This window comes from Mesocricetus auratus, unplaced genomic scaffold (genome assembly GCF_017639785.1).
Source record: "Mesocricetus auratus isolate SY011 unplaced genomic scaffold, BCM_Maur_2.0 Super-Scaffold_100023, whole genome shotgun sequence".
Lineage (NCBI taxonomy): Eukaryota > Metazoa > Chordata > Mammalia > Rodentia > Cricetidae > Mesocricetus > Mesocricetus auratus.
In genome coordinates, this window is record NW_024429204.1 from 21,700,501 (window position 1) to 21,722,869 (window position 22,369).

The window sequence follows — 22,369 nt, forward strand, 5'->3', positions numbered from 1 at the left end:
CGCGTGTCTCTTCACAGCCATAGAAATGCAGCCTGGCAGGGAGCAACCTAAGGGGGGACGGCTTCATTTGGGCTCACAGCTTCAGAAGGGACACGAGCTGCCTCGGCAGCCGGAGGATGAGGCAGGAGGCTGGACACGTGTGTCTGCAGTCGGGGCAGGCAGACAGGCAGGCAGTAAGGCAGGCTGTTAGCCTCAAGGCCTGCTGCCCTCAGCGACCCACCGACTGCCTGGGAACTAAGCCTGCCCATGAGCCCACGGAGAGCACTGGACAGTCACAGTCACACCACAGCAGGAATGCACTCTCACTTTATCTGAGGAAGTACGAGCTTTTCCGCAGTAGACGGAAGCACGGGGGACGTGTCTGACACACCTCCATATCATTACGTCATTGGGGAGCAGAGAGCGGGAAAGGACAGGGGACCTCAGTCCTCGTATGCGTGTGTGTGCTGAGTGCTGCCCAGGCACGACCTGCCGAAACTAAGCTGAAAGGCAGTGTGCTTGTTCAAAGGTCCGCTTAGTCATCTAGTTAGAATATTCCATTTGATAAGCAGTACCCGGCTTATCATTGTAAGACTTGGAAGTATTTTTGAAATCACTGATGAGTCTAACTTATATATAACATGTTTGCCTATGACTACCTTGTGGGTTTAAAGCTGCCTCTTAAGAATGCCACCGTTATCTCTCTACATCAGGCGTTCACGATGACAGTGAGAGCGTTGGCAGAAGTGCAGCTCTCTGTAAATGCTGGAGCATCCTAAGTAAATCCCCTTGAACGGGCTCTCAGGAATGTCTGCAGTTCAGACTGCACCGAGGGCAGTGATTCTCAGCCTGTGGGTTCAGCACCTCTTTCACGGATTGCCTAGGACCATCAGAAAACAGATATTTGTGTAACATTCATAACGGTAGCAAAATTAGTTATGAAGTAGCACCAAAAAAATACATGTATGGCTGGGGGTCAACCCAGCGTGAGGAACTGTATTAAAGGGCAGAGCATTAGGAAGGTTGAGAACCGCTGCTCCAGAGGCTGGGAGGAAGGAGAGGAACGGGGAAAGGGCTCCCAGCTCCTCCTCCTCCAACTTCCCACCATATTCTGTGGACGTTTGTCAGTCCGTGGGAGATGCTCCAACAAGGGCAATAAGCTTCTCGTGCACAGCAGCTGCGTGCAGTGTGGGAGGCTGGGGGGACTAAGCCCTAGACAGCAGCAGTTCCAGGTCGGGTGAGAGCCCCTGTGCCCGGGCTCTGTCGACAGATGGGGAGACAGGTAGGCTCCTGAGGGCTCCTTTGGGAAGGGCCCAGATCCGATCGTGTTCCAGTGCTCTGCCCGCGGTACCGCACCACCTTGCAGAGGTGCAGATGAGAAGCCCAAGGCTGACAGTCACCTGGGTCTCGCAGGCTAGCTGTCACACCTATGACACATCCTGGGGTTGTGCTTTGGGTCTTTATGTCACCTGTCTGTACTGACATAACACATCTGACTTTGTGGCGGGCTTCTGGCCACTCCTTCAGCCCCACGTGAGGGGCTGGATTGTGTGTTTCCAGACCCTCCAATCCTTAGTCCTCCTTCTTGTTCTTAGACTCTTAGTTCATACTGCGAACGTTTCCAGGGGAGATGTCTTGCTCGCACGTCACTAACGTTTCTAACTTTATGCTGCCGAGTCTCCCAGCCCAGTGTCCACTCCTGATCCCTCATAAGAGAACCATATACACGAGTCAGTGGTATAGTTCACATTTTTTATTTTATTGAGATATACACTTCTTAATGTCAACATTCTAGATCAAAATTTTCCTCTTAACTTTTTTTTGCGGGGGGTTGAATAACTTACTGTAGTACTTTCTACTCAGAAATCTGGTCGCTCTATTCCTTTGGGTTCCTTGTATCTCATTCCCTCCTCCAAATGTTACCGATTCTTTTTTTGTTTGTTTGTTTGTTTGTTTTTTGAGACAGGGTTTCTCTGTGGCTTTGGAGGCTGTCCTGGAACTCGCTCTTGTAGACCAGGCTGGTCTCGAACTCACAGAGCATCCCATGTGCTGGGATTAAAGGTGTGGCCACTAGCGCCCAGCTCTGTTACTGATTCCTAACCCAGCTCACCTACCTCCCCGTCTGCTTTCCTGATTTCACACCTCCCAGGGCAAGCTGGTCTTCTCCAGCGGCCCAAGAGAAATTTGCCTGCCTTTCCCAGACTTCCTTCTTGATTTCGGCTCGTGCGGCTTCCCTCTGTGGTTCCCTGTGCGGTCCTTTAGGCAGTGTGTGGAGTGCTCTCTCCCTCTCTCTCTCTCTCTCTCTCTCTCTCTCTCTCTCTCTCTCTCTCTCTCTCTCTCTCTCTCTCTCTCTCTCTCTCTCTCTCTCCCTCTCTCCCTCTCCCCCCCTCTCTCTGACAGCTCTTTCTCGCTCTTCATGTCGAGTTTGGTCTCCTTTGGCTTTCCTCCTTGATGTCAGACGATCTCTCTGGACCAAAGGGATTTCCCTGTGTGTGTTCAAGCACAGCTTCGTCATTTGTGTTTTCTTCAAAGGCGCCTCTTACATGTATGTGGCTCCCTTCTTGTCATCTCCACTTCATGGAGCATAGAGTTTTCCAAAACCAAATCTCAGTGTTTTCCTTCCACATTACCCTTTCTCAGATTTTCACACCAGTTTCATCAAGCACATCACCAGAGCTGCCCAGCGTCCCAGCCCATGTCTAGACTACCAACAAAGTAATTTCTGTCTTTCCTCCAGAAACAATTATGTCTGTCTTTTCAGATACATAATTGGAATCTGATCCCGTCTTACTGTTGTCACCCTGTACCACGCCGTCATCACCTTTTGCTTAGACACCTGTAGCAGCCTGTTGTCCCTCTTCTGTCTGCCACCTCTTTCTTAAAGTCATCCTAGCCACAGGAGTGGAACGCAGCCCTGCTCACTCCTCTGGTCCCTAGTAAAGGCTGGTGGGTGCCACCCTCTGCCGCGTCCCTCGCTCTGACCTCATGTCCTGTCTGTGTCTACAGCCATTCAGACCCCAGGCTCAGCACCCTGTTTCTTCAGACCCCTGCTCAGTATTATATTGAAGCCGTCCTACCGTCTATCACAGAAGACCTTATCGGTTCCCACGTGTATGGCCTATTGCTCTCCACTCAGCCAGAGTACAGACTCCGCCAGGGCGGGGACTTGGTCTCTCCACTGTATCCCCTGCATTTTGAGCAGGTGTGGGTGCTAGGCTCTCAGGACACAGTTGGTAAAATCCACAGTAGACGTTAAGTCCTGACCTTAGTGACTTAACATACCTACCAAAGTAAGGACTCCCACCACTGACACTGAGCTCTCTGGGTACTTGCTGTTAGACTGCCCCTTAGTGTTGACTTCCTGTCCTGAAGGAGGTGTTGTTTTCATGTGTACCTACCGACCCTCCTGTTTGCTTGGGGAGGGTTAGATGGGACAGTCACTGTGAAGTGCCTGGTATCTCAGCACAGTGCAGCTAAAAAATGATTAGTTTCAAGCAGCTGCAGTTGCTGTTACAGATGTTTATCCTACTGAGTTGTCCTTTGTCCTTGTCTACCTACCTTCTCTACCATAGCTGAAGTTGGCTCCATCTTAAACTAGCTATGTTAATAATGATAGCGATGTGGTCCTGAGAATACTGTAATGATAATAATAATGGAGCAGGTACCATTTGGATACCTAGGAAGTACGAGGGAGTACTCTCAGCCACTGTCTTCCAGAAGAACTTTGGGAAGTAATGAAACCATTTTGCGCTGTGCAAAATGGCCGCCGCTAGCTCTGTGGCTGCTGAGCACCTGAAATCGTGACAGTACACCGAATCGTCAAAATGTAGATGGCTTCATGAGCCCAGCGACTACGCTACTGGACTTTGAAATCTCTGCATCTGTACACTGTCACTTGAATTGGGTAGAGCGCTATGTGAGGAAATGATCTTCTGAGTGGTTCATTTGCCCACAAGTGTTCAGCTTGTGTGAGACCTAAGGGATTTGAAGGCGAACAGTCTAGGGAACCTGTGCCAGCACCTTCTATGTGTACTGTCCTTGTGTCTTTCTCAAGAATTGGAGTGTCACAAGCAAAGGCCAAGGTGACAGCTGTATTCTTACCACAAAGAATTAATGGTTGTTCTCAAGTGAGGTGTCACTACCAAGACAAGATGCTTCCCAAACCTAAATGTGTTCCAGACTTAGATCCGTAAGTTCAGCTGCCCACCCTCTGCTGGCCCTCTGCCCGCCCCCTGGATGACTACACCTTCCTTTGAGGCTTACAAAAACAATAGCAACAGTAGCAGCAACATGCTACCTCTCAACGCACACCAGCCTTCTGTGGTAGAAAGGTCTGCTCCGCTCTCTCCTCAGCAACAGGAGAGAGGAGAAGAAAATGGCAATACTCTTTCCGGTCTCAGACTGGGAACCTGAGCTGAGCTTCCTTCGTTCATGTCCCCTGCCCGTACTCAGTACCTACTGAAAGTTCAACTTACTTGCTAAGCGGTTAGGAAAAAGGGAGAATGAGGAAACACAAGAGAGTAGTTAAAAACATAATATGTACACATCAAAAGAGAGGGAACCATGAATAGAGCGGAGCTTGCTGGCTGCCTATAACCCCAGGGTCTCAGGCGTCACAAGTTTGAGACAAGCCTGTTGGGAAAGTGGAGAAGCCCACCCCACCCCGCCCCACAGTCCTGCTCCAGCTTTGTCCTTGGTCCTGACCCACGCTGCTCTCCCTGCTGCTCTTTCCTCGCTCTGGTAGCCTTTGGCCGTTTCTCTGCTCACGATGCTTAGGTGTTCAAACACGAAAGCCTGAGATCTTGCTCACTCTGCCTGTATGTAGTGGTTTCTGTCACCCATTTTCTTTTACCACTAGTTCTGGCAAAGCTAAGAGAGGCTCCAGAGTCAGCCACATTTATCTCCCCCTGCTCTGTAGTAGCAGTCCTGATTAGCCTTCGCAGTCACGATCCGTTGCCTCGGTTCTTAGCCCGCCCTTCTCTGACTGTGACGGGCAGGAGGCGCTTACACTTACCAGGCTCCTGTTTGAACTTCCAAATCTGTAGAGACGCTGGACAGTCATTCTTCGCTTGGGGTCTGAGACTGTCCGACCAGCAGAACCAGAGTTGCCGTGAAGTAGGGTGGGGTGGGGTGTGAGCTGCTCACCGGTTGTGACGGGTCCCTTTGCCTGTCCACTGTGGTTCTAGGAGAAGCAATGTCTGACGGTCTCTGGTTCTCAGTTATCAACAGAATGCCACCTTAGCTAGCCTCGTGAGGTGCTAGAGCCGAGTCTTTCAGAGATGACTTTGGCATCTTTCTGATGATAAGATACATGGCAAGGACCATAAATCCTAAGAGATAGATAGTGTCGGCCTGCATCAATGCGCTGCTTCATTGAGAGCTCTCGGGTGAGGTCCACGACAGCTGGCCGGGCCTTGGCTCAGTCCACGGATGCCGGGAGTGTGCTGGGGCGAAGGGGAGAACCGCACATGAGCAGCAGTGGTTTGGACAGCTGCCCGAGCCCTTCATGCTTTCGCAGCACTGATGGTGTGAAAGGTGACTTGAGTGAGTTGGTCCTGTCTGTCTGCCCCGCTTTGACCTTGTGCAAGACACTGACTGCTGCCCGCTGTCTGCTCCTCGTGCTGTGACACTGAGATAAAGATGGCTTTGAACTTGGGACTTGGAGCCACTTGGAGTTAAAAATGCACTGCTGGCAACAGCCACCACCCTCATGCTGCCTGCCTTTGCTACGGGCGGGCTTCCTTAGACTGAGCACTTGAGAGCATCTGGAATGGCAGCTCAGTGTTTGTTTCAGTAGATGCTTCCCTAGTGCCTGATAAGCTTTCTTCCCAGTGCTCACCGTTGTGTGTCATAATCTCCTTAACTAGTTAAAGAATGTTTGTCCCCCACGAGGTCTCAAATCCCAAGGCAGTAACAGGAACTCACAAGTTTGATAATGTATCTTTGATGTCTAGTACAGGGTCATGTGTCACAGATACTCAGAAAATCAGTAAATTACTGAGTGGATAAACACACGAGTAAACAAATCATACATATTTCTTTAACTGTTGTCAAAAGAATATTCCTCCAAAACAGTTCAGCAAATGCTGAGAGGCAAGATCAGCCTTCTGGTTTGTTCTCTCAGGGAAACTAGAAGCCTCGAGCTGTATTTGGAATACACCAGTTGTTCCTGTTGGTCCCAGGCTTAGGGTGGGCATAGTGCCATGAGCAATCTGCTGGGGTGGTTTTCAGCAGCATTAGTACTCAGTAACCCGAAGATGGCAAGCTGCTGTCTTTTGTATTCTAACAGGCCTGGTCATTAGGACCAGGTCAGTAGCATTCATAAGTGTTTGACCTTGCTCTTTTTCAACTTGTATCTAAGCAGCTTGAAGGAAGAAAGGTGTTCCGTGTCTGACCGGGACTGCTCTTTGGTGGTGTCACAACACCTTGGCAAACTGTAAAGTCCACTTGATGTGTCATCATGAACCACAAGGAAGTAGTTTCTCTCGAGTATCTAGTTAGTAGTCAGACTCTTGCTAAATAGTGCTGCTAGGAAACATAGCAAACTACAAATAATTTGGTCCAGTAGAGGTTAGTGTACCTTGTACAGTCACAAAAGAAGCTGGCATATGATGAAGGGAACAGTCCCATGTCGGTCATCACTAAAGACATGTGGGTATTTCGTAAGCATGGAAAGGGTATAGTAAAATAGAGGAAGTATAGCATGTCTCTGTATGTGCATGCAATAGGGGTCCTTTAGTATGGAAAGAGTATAGTAAAAAGAGAAAGTGTAGTGTGTCTCCATATGTACATTCATGAAAACATAGTGATCCTCCGTTGAGACACACCTTTTAATAAAATTTTCACCAAGCCCTCTTGCTACATAGAGGTGGAGACAGTGCTACCTATGTTAATGCACCCTGTGTATGGCCAGTTGGATTGCTGGTGTGTCATAAGTGTGGGCCAGCATCCATAAGTGCTTCAGTGCTTAGCATAATGCCTGACACTCCATTGGGACTCAGTAAATGTTTGTTGAGTGAGAATTCTGAGAACAATTGAGCCAATTCTCTGTTCTTTTTTTTTTTAGCACGAGCCAGGCCTTATAGCTTTAGATCCAGCTAACAACAAATTAGAATACTGAATGTTCTCCCTAAGCAGAATAAAAGCAAATTTTGTTCCGCTGATGTGTGCTGCAGTGACCTCTGAGAGGCAGACCGGAAAAAAAGCGTTAGAAGCCAGACATCTAAGTGGTCGTTTGAAAGTCAGTCAGTCCATCCCCAGGAATGACTAATTTATACGAGATTCTCACATGATTCAAGAGGTGGCTGAGTGAGTCAGATCATTAATATCTCACACTGCTGTGATCTCCCCTCCCAGTGAAATGATGCCTACAAGGCAATAATGGTAATTGCAGGAGGAGGAGATCTTGACTTTGCCCCATGGCAATAAAATGACACACTTTTGAGTAATTATACACGCATACAGTATTGTACAGAAAAAATGAGGTGTACTATCATCTTATGACTTTGTTAATATTTCTATCCAAGCAGAGTGAAAGTAGCCCACAGTTTCAGTGTGGGTTACAACTGAGTTCCACCTTCTTTTTGTACCAGTACCCCCCCCCAAAAAAAAACCAAACCTGGTTTCTGTTTAGAGGAAGGACTAGCCACCAGAATAATTAAGTCAGCTCGATACGGGTCCCTCGCTGGCATGGAGGAAATGCGGGCAGTCACAAGCAGCCAGGATTGCATTTTAGTTAAAACGTAGCTAAGGGGCCAGAGAGATGGCTCAGCAGGTAAGGTCCTTGCTACCATGACACCCTGAGTTCAATCCCCCAGACCCACGTGGTGGAAGGGTAGAAACAGTGTCCAGAAGTTGTCCTCTGACCTCTCTCCATGTGCAATGTAGCATGCACATCCATATAAATAAATGATTAAAAATTTCAGCTAAATATTCGCAGTTGGTTTTTGAGCCCACACTGAGGAGTTCATTGAAGAGTGCTTGGTGATTTGTGTGGGTTTTTTGCATTACTGCCTCATCGTTTGGAAATGATTCATTGAGCCAGGTCTGGTGTTTGGCGTGAGCCGTTGTGCCTTGCTCGACCCTAGCCGGAGTGAGTGGCACGCTCTTCCCAGCCTTTACCGTGCTCAGCCTCTCTGAACATTTGACACATCTTTAAATTCCTCCGCAGACTCTTGGGGCGCTTTCTTTGCTCGTCTTGTTAGCTCTTGCAGGACTTTTTTTTTTTTTTTTAGTCTTCTAGCTGTCTGTTAAATGTGTATTCTCCAAAGTTCTATCTTGGTTCTTGTTGAGTTCCCATGTATTCAGTCTCCTTGGTGATCTCATTCATTTCCATGGTTCCCATTAAAATCTCCATGTGGCTGTCTCCAGGCGTAACTGAGTGCAGACCTGAAAATCCCGCCACTCGCAGATCTGTCTCCACAGTGTTAATCCCAGTAGTGATCCTAGGAATCAGGACAGTAGTAACAGCCCCTCGGTATAGAACTCCCTGTGAGGTGGCTGAGGGCTTTATCTCTTTGTTCATTTATTCTTAGCAGCCTGTGACATGAACACTATTCTACTGGTATGAGAGATCAGAGTTGGATGCATACAGTAGCTTTTCTAAGATCCTTCAGTGAGTAGCAGAGTCTCAGTTCTAACGCTAGAGCCCAAATTAAAAAAAAATGTGTGTGTGTGGTGTGTGAGTGCGGTGTGTGTGAGTGTGTGGTGTGTGTGTGAGTGTGTATGGTACGAGCGCGTATGTGTTTCCAGACAGGGATTCTTAGGAGCTTTGGAGCCTGTCCTGAAACTAGCTTTGTGGACCGGGCTGACCTAGAACTCAACTGAGATCCACTTCCTTCTGCCTCCCAGTGCTGGGATCAGATGTGTGTGCCACCCCCGCCTGGTTGACCTAAACTTTTAATCTTAGCACTGTAGATTAGTATGTCTAGGTGGATTCCATTATTGCCCTCTTGCCCTGCCTACACACCTGTTGCCCTCTGCCCACATGAGAGGACATTTGAGGACCTGGAAATGGTGCTCGGTGGTACAGCTCCTACCTGTCGTGAAACAGGCCCTGGAATTCATCCCAAACACTAGATGGTCACATACTGTAGGTACAGAAGGAAGTATTTATTGTTGCTTGTTTTTTGTTTTTGTTTTGTTTTTTGTTTTTGAGATAGGGTCTTGGGTAGCCTACGTTAGCCTTAAACTATGTGGCCAAAGTTGCCCTTGGACTCCTTGATCTTCCTGCTTCTGCTTCCTCATGCTGGGATTACAGGAGCACACCTCCATGCCCTATTTCAAAAGTACCTTTATACATACGTACGTACGTACGTACGTACGTACGTACATACATACATACATACATACATACATACATACATGGAGGAGTCAGACTTGTAGTCTTGAAGCTGCTCTATCATTGGTTTAAAAAACAGAAAGTGCTCCTTACAAATCCGGATTTCCAGTTTAAAGTCCAGGGCCTGCAGTCCTGTGTGCAGGAGCCGTGTTGGTAGGGGTAGCTGTTCTCTCTCACCAGCCATGTGGGTGAGAATAGCTGCTCTCTCACTGTTTATTGTCCTGACTTTCCTGGCTCTCCTTTGTGTATTCCTGTTATCCAGCTTTGAACACTCCAGTGCCTGGGAAAGACTCCTGTGCCCAGCAGGACAGTGGTGACACGCGCCTTTAATCCCTGCACCCAGGAGGCAGAGGCAGGAGGATCTCTTAGTTCCAGGCTAGCCTAGTCTACAGATGGAGTTCTAGAACATCCAGGGCTACACAAAAACCCTGTCTCAAAAACTGAAAAAGGGCTGCTGAGCTCCTAGCTCGCATCTTCATAGTCCTTGATTTTTTTCCTCAGTGAGATATATTACTTGCTTGCCCTTGGTGGTTTCATTTATGCTTCCCAGTTGTTAAAGTATCCGCGTCGATGCCGGAAGGGAAGGAATGCAGCTTTTGACCATCCACCATATGCCGGCGTCTAAACATTAGTACAATTGTGTTGTCTCGACATTATTGAAGGGTATACTCCTGTCCCTAATAGATTACAAGAATTCCAAAGGATTGTCCGGCACCACAGCCTGAAGTGGACTGAGGGCTGTTCCAGGGTCCATGCCCACCTCACTGGAAGCTGCTGTCGCCCTCTGTGCAAGTGAGACACCGCTGCTTCTTCATAACTTGGATCCTGCTGCTGCGTTGCTTTTCCCTCCTTGCCACTAAAATATCGGAGCTCTCTTAGTTCTCACTGGCTTGGAAAAGGGAGGATAGAGAGGGAGAGGAGAGAGAATCAGGAGTGAGGAATGCCACGGAAGAAAGGAACACATTTTCTTAAGACAAAGTTTGTTTTGGCCAAAGGGAAACAAGAAAGCTCAGGTTAGAAATCACTAAAGCCCCGTCAGACTCTTAACACACGACAGAGCAGCTACCAACTGCCTAATGTGCTGAGGGTCACTTCCCGGCAGCCCACAGGTGCTCAGCCAGTGCTGGGGATGCGTGGGTTGCAAGAAGGCCGATGTGAGGTATGACGGGAAGGAAGCCATCTTTGCCAAGCCAGACAAAACTATTTATCAAGACCTTGTTTCAGCAAGGCCGGGGAGATTAGGTCTGATGCAGGCATGTAACCTCTGCGGCTGGGGACGCTGAAGCAAGAGGATTCCAAGTTCAAGGTCAGCCTGGGCCATTTAGTGAGGGTCTGCTTTAAAATAAAAAGAAGGCTCTGTGTGGTGTGTTTGTCACATGTGTGAGTCTCTGGGTTGGGATGTAGCTCCGGGTGGTGTGTTTGTCACATGTGTGAGTCTCTGGGTTCACCTGATAACCCAAATGAAAAAAAAGATAAAGAAGGGAAACATGAATAAATGGATTGTTCTGCTGCTTTGTGTTATATATTTTTATTGTACTTTGTATATTATATGTAATATTTTAGAATAGATGGATAGATATGTAGTAAATAGATGGAAGGATGAAAATGCTTGTACTTTGAATATTTGACAAGTTTCAAAAATACCAATAAAAATTAATATTATCAGCTTAGCCCTAGAAGGGTGGAATAGTTCATTATACAAAATGTCATTCATTCATTCATTCTTTGTTTTTTAATCAGTCTCCCTTTCACCCAAACTGGCCTTCAACTTACTGTGTACCCCAAAGCTGTCCTCAAACTTGAGGACTGTCCCTTTGCCTTACTGTGTACCCTAAAGCTGTCCTCAAACTTGAGGACTGTCCTTTTGCCTTAGTTTCCCAAGTGCTGAGATTTCACATGTGTGCTCCCCTCTTGAAGAAGTAGACATGAGTTTGCTTTTGTGTAGTGTCGTGACTTCGCACTCAGGACCTTACACGGTCTAGTCTGCTTACAGCTCCAGCCCATGCCTCGGGTTTTAAAAGGCACCTTGCCAGGCGGTGGTGGCACAAACCTTTAGTCCCAGCACTTAGTGGGGTGGGCAGAGGCAGGTGGATCTCTGAGAGTTCAAGGCCAGCCTGGTCTACAGAATGAGTTTCAGGAAAGCCAAGGCTGTTGCACAAAGAAACCCTGTCCTTCACTAAACACATTATTTCCACCAACAACTATTTAATTTTGTCTGGTTTCAATTACAGTTAAACTTTAACCTGAATATTTGTCACTGTGGAAGAGCCCATTGAGATACAGATTCCATTTGAGAGGCTAGAGACATGGGCCAGCAGTTAAAAGCGCCTGTACCCTCTCAGAAGACCTGAGTTCAGTTCCCAGCACCCACAGCAGGCAGTTTAGAAACCATGCTATTCCACCCGCAGGGGAGATCCAGCGCCCTCCTCTGGCCTCCGAGGGCATTGCATTCATGTGTGCAAAGACACATCATGTGACACACTGAAAAGAAGAGAGTAAATAGAATCATTTTGAGTAAAGTGTTTTAGATGTTAATCAGGAATCACAAGTATGATTTATTTTCACTAAAACTGAATAGAATCTAGGCTCCCTGAGATCATTAAGTAGGCCTTAACCCAACATGACTAATAGCAGCAGAAGAAACACAGGGAGTGAGGCCATGTGTGGGTGTGGGAGGAGACAGCATCACAATTGAGAGACCATGTGGCCGCACAGGAAAGATGGCCTCCTACAGTGGGAAGACCACCTCATGTAGTGGGAGGGCCAAACGATAGCACCAGAGAAGATGACCACGTATAGCGACAAGTCCCTGGGATGGCACGGAAGAAGATGGACCACAAGCCCAGTTCAGAAACCAACCCCTTTGACCCCTTTGACCCCTTTGACCCCCTGATCATGCATTTCTGGACTGCAGAACTGTAAAAGTGAATTTTTGTTGCTTAAACCCCATAGTAAATCTTGGTGTTTCATCATGGCAGTTTGTTGAGTTGACACCCACAGTGGGGTTTTCATGTTCTATCCTGGCATGTTTTCTTTGGTAAGTCAGTGGGTCGGATAACCTCTCATCTCGGTCCCTTTCAACTATTTCAACTTTGTCCTAAAGAACAAGGACCACCTTTACCTTCTTACACTAGAATAATAACACACGTGATCAGTTATTCAAAGAAAAGAAAGAAAAGCTGCTCTCCTTTATTTCTCCTAAAAATGCAGTCAAAGCAAGAAACAGAAAAACAATCAAAAGGCAAAACATGGTACAGTTTGCTGCAGTGATTGACACATGATAAGATGACTCTTACCGTCCTGATTCCTCGGGTGCAGGCATCCTGTTTGCACTGGAAATGTGCCCCAGATGCAACACTGAACTTTCAAAAAAATGTTTGCTGTGGTAAATCCACTCCTCCGTTTCCCTTCAGAAAAGAGCAGGCCTCCCAGGGATAGCAACCAAACATGGCCTAACAAGATGCGGTAAGACCAGGCACAAACGCGCACTAGTCATTGAGCACATCTCTGTTGTTCATGATAGTCGCCGCTGTTGGTGAATCAAGCGTGGTCAAGTGACACTTCGCTCTGTTACGTATGTGTGAATTGGGGACATTTCTGGTATCCTGCTTAAATGTTTATTTCTGCTTAGTTAATAGCAATTAAGCCAGGCAGTGGTGGTGCATGCCTTTAATCCCAGCACTGGGGATCACTTGGGAGGCAGAGGCAGGTAGATCCTTGAATTTGAGGCCAGCCTGATCTAAAGTACAAGTTTCAGGACATCCAGGGCTACATAGAGAAACCCTGCCTTGAAAAGGAAAAACAAAATCATAGCAGTTAAGCAAAGAAAATAATTGTCTTCTCTGTGACGAAAGGTGATCACAGTGGACAGTCTTCTGTCTTCATGTACATTGGTAGGTTCTTAGAGATTAGAAACACATCTCACTAGTTTGAAATAAAATCAAGAATTTTCTTTAATTAGCGGGTAGAAGATGAGTCTTTTAACATCTTCTGTATTGTTTCTTTTTGAAACGAAACTGATTTATTTATTTTACATCCTCACCACAGTTTCCTCTCCTTCCTCTCCTCCCATTCCCTGCTCCCACCTCCCTTCCTCTAGCCCTCCTTTCTCCCATCCGCTCATCTGTTTCCTTCAGAAAAGGGCAGGCCTCCCACAGATATCAACAAACACGGCATAGCAAGTCCCATAGGGCTCGGCTCTCCCTTTATACTAAAGCTGGGCAAGGCAATCCAATGTGAGGAATGGGTTCCATAAAGCCAGCCAAAGCATTAGGGCCAGCCCCTGCTCCTACTGTTAGGAGTCCCACTAGTAGACCAAGTTACACAACTGTCACATGTGTGTAGAGGGTCCAGAGATTGTGGGAGAAGCCGACCAGTGACTGGTCTAGCCCCAGACCCATACTATGAACGGGAGTCCACCCCTGACACTGTCTGGGGGTGCCCCTGACACTGCCCGGGGTGCCAGGACCACCCAGAGGCTGGATGGCCCAGAGACCTAGGATAGAACCAAACACAACTGGAAAATAAACGTCAATGTAATGATGCCTGACAGTCTTTCTTAACTTTTTTAACTGATTAAAAAGAGCAAGTTTAGATGCTCTATAAGATGTCTTCCAGCACAGAAATTATATATTCCACTAATATGAATAACAAGTTGATAATTGTGGCTGTCACTAGATTAAGTGTGTTTGGTCCTGTTACGATCAATTTGAACTACTTAGCGCACTAGCTCCTGCTGTGTATCCTCCAGGGACTTGCAGGACGGTGATAAGCCAGACATCTTTCAGAGAGTCTCTGAACAACAAGAGGGACATGTTCAATGGCAGTCAGCACAGAGGTGAGGGAGGAGGAGGAGCAGAGATGTGGTGAGGAAGCAGCTAGAACCTGAGGGTCAGGAAGGAGAGAGGCACAGGCTCTTCTCCACCAGGCCGAATGGAAACAGGAAGTAAGGGCAGAGACGTGACTGCTCTTCTAGACGACCTGAATTTGGTTCCCAGCACCCATGTTAGGTGGCTCCAGTGCTGGGGGTGTGGCAGGGTGGGCTGTCCAAAACCTCTAGCCTCTGTGCAGGTACTAGCACTCACATGCCCATACCTACACAGAGACACATGCATATACACTTAATCTAAAATCAGACATAAAAATCTAAAAAAGGAATTAGAAAGTAACAATCAGGCTCTGTGGGATCACTGATAGGCCAGGAGCCAGGTCCCACTGGATTTAAGATCTTCTGGCAGAGGCTGGGGCATACCTAGTGGTTGAGCATGCGCTTAGCATGGTGCAAGTTCAGCCCCACACAACACAAAACAGCTAACGGTGGTACCCGGTGCTGTGTGCAAGACCCGTTAGGTCTGTTTTTCCCTCTCTCGTCTGTAGTGTGAGGTTAGCTCAGCTCTGGTGGGCTCTGAGAAGATGAAGGGCTCGCTTGCTCCTGGCAGCAGCTCCTTGAGTTTGCTATCAGTGAGTGTACAACTCTACTCTTAACGAGTCTACTCTTCAAGATCCAGGAAGTTGCACTGCCAGCCATCCTCCCTGTCTTTTGTCCTATAATTGTCCCAAGTGACCTGGGTCGTAAAGGCTAAGCTGCTTATTATTTCCCCTGTGACAGAACTTGCCATTTGGATGGTAATGCTTTGCCTTACCAGGCTTCTACAGTCAGAAGTTGTTGAGGGATGCATGGTAGCGGGCTGTGAGTAGTGAAAACATCCCAGACATCAACATCCATATTGCTTCATGGAAAAGGACATGGCTTTCCCAAGCCAAACCCTGGAAAACTGAACCCAGTCTCACAGGTTTCCACTGTACCGCTGATGTGGGACAGCTGCTTAGAACCAAGGCACTGTCAGCCACTCTGTGAAAACCATGACCATATGGGCAACACTTGAAAGGAAAAAGTGACTGGCAAAAAGACCAGGGGTTCTGATAGAGTGTTGTTGTTGTTGCTGTTTTTGGGTTCTAATAGAGTGTTGTTGTTGTTGGGTTCCAATAGAGTGCTGTTGTTTGTTGGGTTCTAATAGAGTGTTGTTGTTGGGTTCCAATAGAGTGTTGTTGTTGTTGTTGGGTTCTAATAGAGTGTTGTTGTTGTTGTTGGGTTCTAATAGAGTGCTGTTGTTGTTGGGTTCCAATAGAGTGTTGTTGTTGGGTTCTAATAGAGTGCTGTTGTTGTTGGGTTCTAATAGAGTGTTGTTGTTGTTGTTATTGTTGTTGGGTTCTAATAGAGTGCTGTTGTTATTGGGTTCTAATAGAGTGTTGTTGTTGTTGTTGGGTTCTAATAGAGTGCTGTTGTTGTTGTTGGGTTCTAATAGAGTGTTGTTGTTGTTGGGTTCCAATAGAGTGCTGTTGTTTGTTGGGTTCTAATAGAGTGTTGTTGTTGGGTTCTAATAGAGTGTTGTTGTTGTTGTTGTTATTGTTGTTGGGTTCCAATAGAGTGTTGTTGTTGTTGGGTTCTAATAGAGTGTTGTTGTTGTTGGGTTCTAATAGAGTGTTGTTGTTGGGTTCCAATAGAGTGTTGTTGTTGTTGTTGGGTTCTAATAGAGTGTTGTTGTTGTTGTTGGGTTCTAATAGAGTGTTGTTGTTGTTGGGTTCCAATAGAGTGTTGTTGTTGGGTTCTAATAGAGTGCTGTTGTTGTTGGGTTCTAATAGAGTGTTGTTGTTGTTGTTATTGTTGTTGGGTTCTAATAGAGTGCTGTTGTTATTGGGTTCTAATAGAGTGTTGTTGTTGTTGTTGGGTTCTAATAGAGTGCTGTTGTTGTTGTGTTCTAATAGAGTGTTGTTGTTGTTGGGTTCCAATAGAGTGCTGTTGTTGGGTTCTAGTAGAGTGTTGTTGTTGTTGGGTTCCAATAGAGTGTTGTTGTTGTTATTGTTGTTGGGTTCCAATAGAGTGCTGTTGTTATTGGGTTCTAATAGAGTGTTGTTGTTGTTGTTGGGTTCTAATAGAGTGCTGTTGTTGTTGTGTTCTAATAGAGTGTTGTTGTTGTTGGGTTCCAATAGAGTGCTGTTGTTGTTGGGTTCCAATAGAGTGTTGTTGTTGTTGGGTTCTAATAGAGTGTTGTTGTTGTTGGGTTCTAATAGAGTGTTGTTGTTGGGTTCCAATAGAGTGTTGTTGTTGTTGTTGGGTTCTAATAGAGTGTTGTTGTTGTTGTTGGGTTCTAATAGAGTGTTGTTGTTGTTGGGTTCCAATAGAGTGTTGTTGTTGTTGGGTTCTAATAGAGTGTTGTTGTTGTTGGGTTCTAATAGAGTGTTGTTGTTGGGTTCCAATAGAGTGTTGTTGTTGTTGTTGGGTTCTAATAGAGTGTTGTTGTTGTTGTTGGGTTCTAGTAGAGTGTTGTTGTTGTTGGGTTCCAATAGAGTGTTGTTGTTGTTATTGTTGTTGGGTTCTAATAGAGTGTTGTTGTTGTTGGGTTCTAATAGAGTGTTGTTGTTGTTGTTATTGTTGTTGGGTTCTAATAGAGTGCTGTTGTTATTGGGTTCTAATAGAGTGTTGTTGTTGTTGTTGGGTTCTAATAGAGTGCTGTTGTTGTTGTGTTCTAATAGAGTGTTGTTGTTGTTGGGTTCCAATAGAGTGCTGTTGTTGGGTTCTAGTAGAGTGTTGTTGTTGTTGGGTTCCAATAGAGTGTTGTTGTTGTTATTGTTGTTGGGTTCCAATAGAGTGCTGTTGTTATTGGGTTCTAATAGAGTGTTGTTGTTGTTGTTGGGTTCTAATAGAGTGCTGTTGTTGTTGTGTTCTAATAGAGTGTTGTTGTTGTTGGGTTCCAATAGAGTGCTGTTGTTGTTGTGTTCTAATAGAGTGTTGTTGTTGTTGGGTTCCAATAGAGTGTTGTTGTTGTTATTGTTGTTGGGTTCTAATAGAGTGCTGTTGTTATTGGGTTCTAATAGAGTGTTGTTGTTGTTGTTGGGTTCTAATAGAGTGCTGTTGTTGTTGTGTTCTAATAGAGTGTTGTTGTTGTTGGGTTCCAATAGAGTGCTGTTGTTGGGTTCTAGTAGAGTGTTGTTGTTGTTGGGTTCCAATAGAGTGTTGTTGTTGTTATTGTTGTTGGGTTCTAATAGAGTGTTGTTGTTATTGGGTTCTAATAGAGTGTTGTTGTTGTTGTTGGGTTCTAATAGAGTGCTGTTGTTGTTGTGTTCTAATAGAGTGTTGTTGTTGTTGGGTTCCAATAGAGTGCTGTTGTTGGGTTCTAGTAGAGTGTTGTTGTTGTTGGGTTCCAATAGAGTGTTGTTGTTGTTATTGTTGTTGGGTTCCAATAGAGTGTTGTTGTTATTGGGTTCTAATAGAGTGTTGTTGTTGTTGTTATTGTTGTTGGGTTCTAATAGAGTGTTGTTGTTGTTGTTGGGTTCTAATAGAGTGTTGTTGTTGTTGTTGGGTTCTAATAGAGTGTTGTTGTTGTTGTTATTGTTGTTGGGTTCCAATAGAGTGTTGTTGTTGTTGGGTTCTAATAGAGTGCTGTTGTTGTTGTTGGGTTCTAATAGAGTGTTGTTGTTGTTGTTGGGTTCTAATAGAGTGCTGTTGTTGTTGTTGGGTTCTAATAGAGTGTTGTTGTTGTTGGGTTCCAATAGAGTGTTGTTGTTGGGTTCTAATAGAGTGCTGTTGTTGTTGGGTTCTAATAGAGTGTTGTTGTTGTTGTTATTGTTGTTGGGTTCTAATAGAGTGTTGTTGTTATTGGGTTCTAATAGAGTGTTGTTGTTGTTGTTGGGTTCTAATAGAGTGCTGTTGTTGTTGTGTTCTAATAGAGTGTTGTTGTTGTTGTTGGGTTCCAATAGAGTGCTGTTGTTGGGTTCTAGTAGAGTGTTGTTGTTGTTGGGTTCCAATAGAGTGTTGTTGTTGTTATTGTTGTTGGGTTCCAATAGAGTGTTGTTGTTATTGGGTTCTAATAGAGTGTTGTTGTTGTTATTGTTGTTGGGTTCTAATAGAGTGTTGTTGTTGTTGTTGGGTTCTAATAGAGTGTTGTTGTTGTTGTTGGGTTCTAATAGAGTGTTGTTGTTGTTGTTATTGTTGTTGGGTTCCAATAGAGTGTTGTTGTTGTTGGGTTCTAATAGAGTGCTGTTGTTGTTGTTGGGTTCTAATAGAGTGTTGTTGTTGTTGTTGGGTTCTAATAGAGTGCTGTTGTTGTTGTTGGGTTCTAATAGAGTGTTGTTGTTGTTGTTGCTGCTGCTGCTCCTGAGTGTTTGTTCTAGAGGAAATGAAGATCTAATTAAGCTAATTAAGATGAACTCAAGAACGAGATAGACGGGTGGAGATCTCATGGTGTAAGCAAATGTAACTGGGGCAGTGAGTAAGAATATAATGCTCTCAGCGGATGCATTTAACATTTCTGCATGGCTGAAACTTCTATAGTATTCAGGGAGAAGAACAAGTGTTGAGAGTTTGGCTTTGAACAGAACAAGCGGGACCCTCACTCCTGTTAGGCCAGGGAGCTGTGGAAGGTCAAGGTTGAAACCCTAGTTTCTGTTGTTAATGTGGGGAGTCCCTGTCACCAGCTGGCCAAGGAGCCGAAAGGAGGAATAATGGCTGATGTGCACAGGGACGGGCCGAGCGGACGGATGTGCAGGAAGAGCCGTGTGCCCAGGTCTGGACCCGTGGCCTCAGCTGCCACAGGCTGTGTGGGGAAGTTGGAGCGTGTGGCCGGCAGGTGGGGGCGTGGGTCCCAGCACCTTTCCTGACTAGTTGTCTCTTGAGAGAATCTTTTTTGCTCTCATACTGTTGGTTGAACTAGACAAGCTCAATAGAATCTGCACCCCTTGTTGGTGACTCTTCTCTAACTGGGATGAATTTGCTGTCTTCCTTAGGTAAAAGAAGAGCGCCCAGAAAAGGTGCCCGACTTAAAACTGCTGGTGGAGAAGAGGTTTTTGGCGTTACAGGATAAGAATTCGGATGCTGACTTTAGAGACAATGAAAAATTTGTGCAGTATAAGCAACAGCTGAGGGAGCTGAAGAAGCAATGTAAGTGGCCGCTTTGCTTTGGCTTCTTGAGATGCGGGGCCTGGCCTGTGAGCAGTCCCGGAACGCGGAACGCGGGCTCTGTGGCGTGCGCTTCTCTGCTTGCTCCATCCGCTCCCCGAGTGCCTTGTCTCGTTGCAGCTTTGTTTGTCTGATTTTGGTTGCAGTCGCCTCTCCATTTCTGAACACCTACAGTCTCCACAAAGTGTCTCCCTGCCGGGGAGGGGGATTGGGAAAACAGAACGGGAGACCGTTTTATTCAGATGGCCATGGCAATTCCTTCCAAATGTGCCGAACTGCTGCTGTGCCACGCTCAAAAGTGCGTTTGTTCGCGTTTGCTCCCGCGGAGCAGCATTGATGAAGCCTCCTCAGAGGACTCTTCTCAAATGCTACCAGTCCCTCTGACACAGCACCCAGCTGGGTGCTGTTAATTCCATGTCACTTTTCAGTTGGCTTCTACTTTAGACGACTGTTGTAGTTAGGGTTTTCACAGACATAACTTTGACTTGAAAATGGAAGCTAGGAAAATAATTTGCTACACGCATGCACGCACGCACGCACGCAAGCAAGCACTCATACACACACACACACACCCCTTAGAGTGTACCACAGTTATATCTTCTCCGCCCAGTGGAGAACCAGTACTCCATCCTTTCCTGGTTTTCCACGTGATCCTCAAAACTGTGTCAAGGGGATTGCATCTTTTTTGGTCTTGGCATCTATTTAGTTATGCAGGGTTTCTTTGGTTTGGTTTGGTTTTTGTTTTAGGATTGAGGCTCATTTATTATTTCTGAAAGAATTGCATAGAAGAGCAAATGACCGTTTTTCCTCTGTAGTGTTAGTCTTCCTTCACAATCATTTGTACACTGACAGAGAAGGAATGCTATCCATGTCATAAATTCATTTTATGTCCTTATATGTACTCAGTGTAGTGATTCATGTTTTAAAGTAGGTCTTCTTTTAAATATGAGTGTTTTCTTTAAATTGGTGCTGAGATCTGAAAAATGACCGAGGAAGCTGCTTCAGTTTTGTCTATTTTACAAATAACTTAAGTTTCACAATTCAGGGTGTTTTGCAATCCTGGTAAGACTATTACTGTTCTGTAAATTTAAACAGTAAGCATTTTCCCTCTGTTTGGTTCTTCATTGAATATTGTCACTACCAAAATCTTTCTAAAGTAACTTGTACTGTTTCCCAAATAGAGAATAACCCCCCAAGGGGAGACATGATGGGACTTTGTTTCATGTTTGTCATAGCAGACACCTATTTTTAAGTTTGGTGTACATGGGTCTACAGATTATGACAGATATAACATTGAGTCAGAATCTCTTACTGTAGCAATATTTCATAATAAAAACTGAGGAGTAAATAGAAAACTATCTTCCTTCTTTGTTACTCACAAAGTTATTGTTCTATAAAAGAAATTATAATGACTTACAATAACAGCATGCAATGCAACAAAGTAAGTATGGAAGTTGTGGTTATTGTTCTTTACTGTGGAGAGAGGGAGGTGAGAGAGAGAAGATAGATGTGTTTCCCCAGACGCAGCCATACACATCATTTGGATAGTTAAATCTAATGACAAAGTCAATTTATATTGAAAGGAGTGTTTCCTTATGTAAGAGTTCCCCATGCATTGCAACACTGGGATTAACAGAATTGTCCCTTTAATTTCCCCTAAAATGTTACTTTTAAAGGTTTAGATTTTGAATGCAGAGCCAGCAAAGTATCAGTATTCTTTTAAAGTGCTGTATAAGATGGATGTATGCTGCTTACAAAATGAAATTCCTCGCTTAGTGTTTTGAGCACTGCTAGTAAAATCTGCACCATGTCTGAGAGATGTAGCTTTTTAGTTCCACTCTGCTGTGAGAGCCTTGATTAGGACCAGGCTCCCCCAGTGACTGGGAGTCCAGATCTGAAGTACACTGTGATGTATTAAATGGGCTCATGGATCTATTCTGAAATATGTTCTGGGGTTTTGTTTGTTTTTGTTTTTCAAGACAGGGTTTCTTTGTGGCTTTGGAGGCTGTCCTGGAACTAGCTGTTGTAGACCAGGCTGGTCTCAAACTCACAGAGATTCGCCTGCCTCTGCCTCCTGAGTGCTGGGATTAAAGGCGTGGACCATCACCGTCCAGCCTGTTCTGAAGTTTTTTTTTTGTAATGTATATTTTTTATTTTTAATTTATTTTTTAAATTTAAATTAGAAACAAGTTTGCTTCACATGTCATTACTAGCTCCCTCTCCCTCCCCTCCTCTCTTGCCCCCCTTCAGCCCTCCCCTAACCCCTCCCCCATTCCCACTCCACTCTCCAAGTTTTCAAAGACTGGAAAATAGAAGTGAGAGACGACTCTGCTGAAGTGAGATCAGGCACACGGTGTGGCCCTGTAATCCCAGCACTGAGGAGGTAGAGGGGAGAGGGTCATTGCAGCCAGCCTAGACTACCTCCTGAGTTCCAGGCCAGCCGCGGCTGTGTGGTGAGACCCCATCTTAAAAGATAAGAACTGCTGAAGTCTGTATGGAAAGGGTTGTTCTTTCATGATATTTTCTTCATATTCATTATGTGAGGTATAGTTTACAGGGGATTTAATATATCAAATCACAATTTAATCCAAGAAATGTCAGGTAGTTCTTGAGTAGGGTTGCGTCTAGGTGGGGATGAAGGTGGTTGAGTGTGGTGGGCAGGACTAGGCACACCCTTCTGTAGTCACAGTTCACCCTGCTACAGCCAAGCAGATGGTTCATAGACTTTGTGATCCCACGTCCCTTTAACACACTGAAGTATACTTCTGGGGGTTCCGGGGCTTCAGTTCACACGTGTGTGTGTTTGTGTGTGTGTATTAGTATTTGTCCTATTGGAAATCAGAACTGAGGATTAAAAAAAATACTTTAAGAACTATGCCCATTACGTGTTAAGTATAAATAACATTTGTTATGAAAAAGTTAACTATTCCCCAAATGTCAGGAAGATTTGCTGAGACAGGTGGCATTGTGTCTCGTTTTTGCAAAGCTCAGCTTCTGGTCCACAAGCAGCTGGACCCTCTATCTTGCTTTTTCATTACTCTGTAGACCTTGTTCTCGCAGAAAGAGAGCAAGGTCTCTCACACGGGTATGGTAGT

The 22,369-nt window shown here is 45.5% G+C and overlaps 1 protein-coding gene across 3 annotated transcripts in view; it reads left to right on the forward strand.

Moving 5' to 3' along the window:
- Nsmce2 (NSE2 (MMS21) homolog, SMC5-SMC6 complex SUMO ligase) overlaps nucleotides 1–22,369 on the forward strand; it is a 216,461-nt gene that overhangs the window by 59,882 nt on the left and 134,210 nt on the right. For all 3 annotated transcript variants that reach the window (XR_005870474.1, XM_040730305.1, XM_040730304.1), the window contains exon 4: nucleotides 19,103–19,256. Coding sequence is in view for 2 of the 3 variants with exons in the window: in XM_040730305.1 (XP_040586239.1) it covers nucleotides 19,103–19,256 (154 nt within the window). In the remaining variant the exon portion in view is untranslated. The remainder of the gene's footprint in view (nucleotides 1–19,102; nucleotides 19,257–22,369) is intronic.